We start from the raw sequence: 6,206 nt of genomic DNA, 5'->3' as shown, positions 1-6,206 counted from the left end.
TGCCGCCCTTCCCGCGCCAGGGCCTTGCCGGTGTCCCGGGAAGTGCCGCGGGGGTCCCGGCGCTGCGAGCGGCTGCCGGGAACCGTCGGCGCGGCCGCGGGCTGCGAAGCACCGGGATGCGGGAGCGGGACCCCGGCTCTGCGCTCCCAGCTGGATCGTGCGGAATGAGGCGCGCAGCCTGGGAATAAGGAACCCCCCTCGCCGTGGTCCCGCTCCGCTCCGCACGGGCGGGACGCAGGTGCCGGCATCCCGCGGGATCCGGCTGCGCCCGCCGAATCTCCGCGGGATTTTGTTCCTTTTTGCTCAGCGCAGGCCCTCGGGATGGGCGGGAGCGGAGCTGACGGCGCTGTGGGGATGGCCTGAGGACAGAGCGGAGCGAGGTGCGCAGAGAGAGCCCCCAGATCGGAATCTCGGCCCCCGAGCAGCCTGGAGCGGAGCAGCCGCAGCCGGAAGACGCGGCCGCGGCGTTGCCGGCGCTCGGGGCGCTTCTCGTGCCGCTGCGTGGCCACGGAAAGGCCGGCGCTCCGGGGAAAACCTCCCCAACCGCCGCAGCGACCGCCACTGCGTCCCCTTCCCGTCCCCTTTGGCCTCCTCCCGCTTCCATATCCCGCCCTGCGCGCCAGAGCCTCCCGTTCCTGCCGCTGCAGGGTCCTTGCTTGCCCACCTCGTTCCGTGCAGCCGGAGTCGCTCTGTGCTGCTGCAAATACCGATTATTTTTGGGTTTTGTTTCTCCTGGCTGTCCAGGGGTGGCGTTTGGGGCAGGTTGCGGGTGTCCCCTCGGAGGTGCCCCCATTTCCAGGTGGCCGCGGGGGAGGCAGGGACGGGAATGCCGGGACGCGGCGAGTTGCCGGCGCCAGCCCCGGCTCTGCTCTCCCCGCAGCCATGGATTTCCCCCAGCACAGCAGGCAAGTCCTGGAGCAGCTGAACCAGCAGCGGCAGCTGGGCCTGCTCTGCGACTGCACCTTCGTGGTGGACGGCATCGACTTCAAGGCGCACAAGGCGGTGCTGGCCGCCTGCAGCGACTACTTCAGGATGCTCTTCGTGGACCAGAAGGACGTGGTGCACCTGGACATCAGCAACGCGGCGGGTACGGAGGGGACAGGGGCCCCCCAAAAGGCGAACGGCGCCGCGGGGCGTCCGCCGGGGGCGGCTCCTGCCCGAGCGCTGTCCCCTGCAGGCCTGGGCCAGGTGCTGGAGTTCATGTACACGGCCAGGCTGAGCCTCAGCCCCGACAACGTGGAGGACGTGCTGGCCGTGGCCGGCTTCCTGCAGATGCAGGAGGTCGTCAGCGCCTGCAACGCGCTCAAGGCGCTGGCGGGGCGGCCGGACGGCGCCGCGCCGAGCCGGGAGGCGCCTGCCGGTGCGTAGCCCGCGGCCGCTCCTGCCCTCGGCCGCTCCGGCCCCCGGCCCGGGCCCCGCCAGCGCCGCCCCTCGCTCTGCCCTTCCCTGCAGGCGCCGACAAGGCGGCGGCTGAAGCCCGAGCGGCAGCACCGGGCGCCGAGCACGAGGGGAAGGGGGAGGCGGCGCCGGGCGCCCCGGAGCGACCCGCGGAGCCCGGAGCGCCCGCAGCGGGTGCCGCAGGTGAGCGGCGGGCGCACAGGACCCTCCCTCGCTGCCCGGTGCCCCATGGGGCTCCGCAGAGCCCGGTGCCCATCCCGTTTCCTCCCCAGACGCTCCCTCCGTGGCAGGTTCGGGTGACGCCGCCTGCGAGGAGCCGCCCGCTGAGGTTTCCCGGCCGGCGCCGGCGGCCGAGAGCGGCGACGCGGCGGCCCAGGGCAGCAACACCCGGCACGCGGCCCCCCCAGGTGTGTTGGGGGCCACCCTGGCACCCACTTTGCCCAGAGCCCTCAGCGCGTGGGCTCTGCGCTCAATGCAGCGCTGCGGGAGCCAAGGCGGGCGCTGCGACAGTTTAACCGCCACAGGTTTAACCCCCRTCGCCTTAAACCTGTGCTCAGGACTAGGGAAAACACATAGGGGTTGCGTCTCTGATGCTGCTTCTCATTTTTGGCATCCGTACTTTCTAAATGCAGACACAGGGTTGGAAGGCAAGGAGGAGGAAGAGGAGACGACAGCGGAGGAGGAAGAGGAAGCTAAGGGCGCCGAGGAAGAGCAGCCCCGGTTAGAAAACGGCGACAACGCTGAGGATAACGAGTCGGGGAGCACRGACTCTGGGCAGGAGACGTCGGGGGAAAGCCGCCTGCTGCGCTCCGGGACCTACAGCGACCGCACCGAGTCCAAGGCCTACGGCTCCGTCACGCACAAGTGCGAGGTGAGGCCGGCGCGGCCCCGCGGGCGCCCGCGCGGCGTGGGCACGGGGCACACRCGGCCCTCCCTGCGCCCCCAGGACTGCGGGAAGGAGTTCACGCACACGGGCAACTTCAAGCGGCACATCCGCATCCACACGGGCGAGAAGCCCTTCTCGTGCCGCGAGTGCAACAAGGCCTTCTCGGACCCGGCCGCGTGCAAAGCGCACGAGAAGACRCACAGGTGAGGCCCGTGATGCTGCCCCGGGGCTGGGGGCTTTAGCAAGAGGTCCGTAAGCGGCTGAGCTCTGCACCTCTTGGGCTGCTTGGCCTGGGTTCCCCTGCACGGTGGTGCTTCCAGACATCCTCAAAGCTCTGCCYGGGGCCGGGCACAGAGCGGGAATTGGGGAGCTGGGGGGCAGCAGCAGGGAGGAAGAGCTCGGTGCAGCGCTTCCCACCTGGGGCTGTCCCCCTGTGCTGGACGCGCCGTGTCCCGCAGCCCACTGAAGCCCTACGGGTGCGAGGAGTGCGGGAAGAGCTACCGCCTCATCAGCCTGCTGAACCTGCACAAGAAGCGGCACACGGGCGAGGCCAAGTACCGCTGCGACGACTGCGGCAAGCTCTTCACCACCTCCGGCAACCTCAAGCGGCACCAGCTGGTGCACAGCGGGGAGAAGCCCTATCAGTGCGACTACTGCGGGCGCTCCTTCTCCGACCCCACCTCCAAAATGCGGCACCTGGAGACCCACGACACGGACAAGGAGCACAAGTGTCCCCACTGCGACAAGAAGTTCAACCAGGTGAGTGCGGAGGCGCTGCGAGCGCCGGCGCTGCTGCCGCGGGGCTGGTTAGGGGAGCCCTCCCTGTCCCCTTSTGTCTGTCCCCAGGTGGGAAACCTGAAGGCGCACCTGAAGATCCACATCGCGGACGGRCCCCTCAAGTGCCGCGAGTGCGGCAAGCAGTTCACAACCTCAGGTAGCCCGTGGTGGGTGGCAAGGCGGGAGCCCCAGCCCCGGGGTGTCCGGGGTGCCTGCGCGGGTGCCCAGGTGGAGGAAGAGCTTTCAGGACTCGAGGCTGCAGTGGGAACGCGGTGGTTGCCCCACAAGCTGCCTGCTTGTTCTGGCTGTGCCCTGGCCGAGCCGCTCGCTGCAGGTGCTTCACAGAACCCCAGCGTGGTTGGGGTTGGCAGGGACCTCTAGGGACCAGCCAGGCCAGCGGGGACACCCAGAGCACGGGGCACCCGGTCGCACCCAGGCGGGTTTGGGAGATCTCCAGAGAAGGAGCCTCCACAGCCTCCCTGGGCAGCCCGTTCCAAGGGGGCCTTGGGCCTCGCTTGGGGGCGAGATGGGGCCGGCGAGCGGCGCTTGGGGAGGGCAGCGCCGGCCCCGCTCAAGCGCGGCCGCCCGCAGGCAACCTCAAGCGGCACCTGCGGATCCACAGCGGCGAGAAGCCCTACGTGTGCGTGCACTGCCAGCGGCAGTTCGCCGACCCCGGCGCGCTGCAGCGCCACGTCCGCATCCACACGGGTAGGCGAGCGGCCCGGGGGCTCCGGGGTCTCCCCACGGCACCGCCCGGCTCAGCGCCCTGCTCCCTCCCCAGGCGAGAAGCCGTGCCAGTGCCGCCTGTGCGGCAAGGCCTTCACGCAGGCCAGCTCCCTCATCGCCCACGTGCGCCAGCACACRGGCGAGAAGCCCTACGTGTGCGAGCGCTGCGGCAAGCGGTGAGTGTCCCCGCGGCACCTCCCCACGGCGCCCGCTCCTCTTGGGCCTTCCTGGGCGCTGGGCGCTCCGGGGGTGCCGTTACCAGCCGTGCCGCCGTCCCCGCCGGCAGGTTCGTGCAGTCGAGCCAGCTGGCCAACCACATCCGCCACCACGACAACATCCGCCCGCACAAGTGCACGGTCTGCAACAAGGCCTTCGTCAACGTGGGCGACCTCTCCAAGCACATCATCATCCACACCGGTGGGTCCGGGCTGCCGCCCCGCGCCGCGGCCGCCCCGTCGCCGCCGCTGACCGCTGCCTCTGCCGCGCCAGGGGAGAAGCCCTTCCTGTGTGACAAGTGCGGCCGGGGCTTCAACCGCGTGGACAACCTGCGCTCGCACGTGAAGACGGTGCACCAGGGCAAGGCCGGCATCAAGATCCTGGAGCCCGAGGAGGGCGACGAGGTCAACATCGTCACGGTGGCCTCGGAGGACATGGTGACGCTGGCCACCGAGGCGCTGGCCACCACTGCCGTCACGCAGCTCACGGGTGAGCACCGGGCGGCCCCTGCCCTCCCCGGGGAGGAGCCTGGCGGCGCAGGGGGCCCTGCCTGGGTTGGGGGACGATGGGACCTAGTGGCACCATGCGGGGCCAGCTCCTGTCCTGCCCCGTATCCCCGTCACATCTTGAAACCCTCCTGCTCCCCTTGCCAATGTTCCCCCTCAAACGCATGGCCGGTGCTTCCCTGTTCCCTCCTCTTCCTCCCTGCAGTGGTCCCTGTGGCAGCCGCTGTGACAGCAGACGAGACCGAAGCACTTAAAGCCGAGATCACCAAGGCCGTGAAGCAGGTGCAAGAAGCAGGTGAGAGGCCRGGCTGGGCGAGCAGAGCCCCCGCGGTGCCCGCGCTGCCCCCGCGGCTGCCCGGCCTCCCCGTGCCTTGCAGACCCCAACACGCAGATCCTCTAYGCCTGCGACTCGTGCGGGGACAAGTTCCTGGACGCCAACAGCCTGGCCCAGCACGTGCGCATCCACACGGCCCAGGCCCTCGTCATGTTCCAGGCCGACACGGACTTTTACCAGCAATACGGAGCCGCCGCCGCCTGGCCGGCCGAGCAGGTGATCCAGGCGGGAGAGCTGCTCTTCCGGCCCCGCGACGGAGCGGCCGAGGGGCCGGCGCCCCCGGCTGAGGCGCCGCCGCCGCCGGAGGCCCCCGCCGAGTGACCCGCGGTCCCCCCCGTCCCCCCGCTCCGTCCTCTGCGCCCTCCGCCGGCCGGGGAGCCGCCTGGCCCTCCCTCTGCTTTGCCGCCCGGTTTATTTAAAGAGCTCCTGGGAATGATGTACAAAGTGTATTTCTGTAATGAAAGACTAAAACCTGCTCTAAAGTTGTGTAATATCTAGATTAAATAAATTGCATTATTTTCTAAAGCTTATTTAAAACCTACTGCTGCCCTGCTGCCCTCTCTGTTGTTCAGCAGCTCCGCGCGGTGCCCTGGGGAGGTCCCAGCCCCGGGATTGGCATCTCCCCTCTCCGGGAGCAGGGGGCTCCTGGTTTTCCGGGCTCCTATGGGAGCKGGGGCAGCTCTGCCCCCCCGCCAGGGCACCCGGCTCCTTGTTGGGCACCTCRGTCAGGCAGGGAGAGGGTGGGAGGTCGGGGCCTTAAGTGGGTCCTCCAGGCACACACGGCCCAACACCCTGCCCGGGGGTGTAGGGGGACACGTGGAGGTACAGCCGGACACAGGGACAGGTGCACATCCAGCCGCGGCGGCTGCGCTCACAGCTGGACTCACAGCTGTTTGGATGTATGGTCAGATGCACGGAGTGGGACGTAGAACTAGACAAATGGAYGGGCGGACTCATTCAGGGAAGGTTGGATGTACAGCCAAATGGACAGTGGGATTTAACCAACGCTCATGGACAGTCGGCCATGACCAGGCAACAATAAGCCAGCTGRATGTACAGCTAGACAGACAGCTGGACTCACAACCAGGCTTGTGAACAGCTGGCCTCGAGCCAGACTCGCCAACAGTCGGACACTCAGCTGGACAGTTGGCTGTTCAGGTGTTGTCACAGTTGGATGACACACAGCCAGACCCATGGGCAGCTGCACATACAGCTAGATGCCCGGACACCTGGACGTACAGCCGGTCACACAGCCAGCCGCATGTACAGCCGGACACGGGCACGGCTGCATGTACAACGAGACGTGAGGTCAGCTGGGCCAACAGGCGGGCACAGGCTGCACAGCCGGACCGGTGATGTAAGG

The 6,206-nt window shown here is 68.7% G+C and overlaps 1 protein-coding gene across 1 annotated transcript; it reads left to right on the top strand.

The window, feature by feature from the left end:
* Positions 1-111: 111 nt before the first annotated feature.
* Positions 112-5,182, top strand: ZBTB17 (zinc finger and BTB domain containing 17). The gene is made up of 15 exons (XM_026053560.1): positions 112-380; positions 881-1,087; positions 1,178-1,360; positions 1,453-1,581; positions 1,689-1,805; positions 2,031-2,269; positions 2,345-2,487; positions 2,743-3,043; positions 3,131-3,218; positions 3,653-3,769; positions 3,843-3,963; positions 4,074-4,204; positions 4,277-4,492; positions 4,715-4,804; positions 4,887-5,182. Exons 2-15 carry the CDS (start codon positions 883-885, stop codon positions 5,162-5,164), a joined length of 2,358 nt encoding a protein of 785 aa, XP_025909345.1. The 5' UTR covers positions 112-380; positions 881-882; the 3' UTR covers positions 5,165-5,182.
* The last annotated feature ends 1,024 nt before the right edge of the window (positions 5,183-6,206 follow it).

This window comes from Nothoprocta perdicaria, unplaced genomic scaffold (genome assembly GCF_003342845.1).
Source record: "Nothoprocta perdicaria isolate Ctin4 unplaced genomic scaffold, notPer1 scaffold_117, whole genome shotgun sequence".
In the NCBI taxonomy this organism is placed as follows: Eukaryota; Metazoa; Chordata; class Aves; order Tinamiformes; family Tinamidae; genus Nothoprocta; species Nothoprocta perdicaria.
The sequence above is the reverse complement of the archived record's forward strand: the minus strand, read 5'-3'. Positions and strand labels throughout refer to the sequence as shown.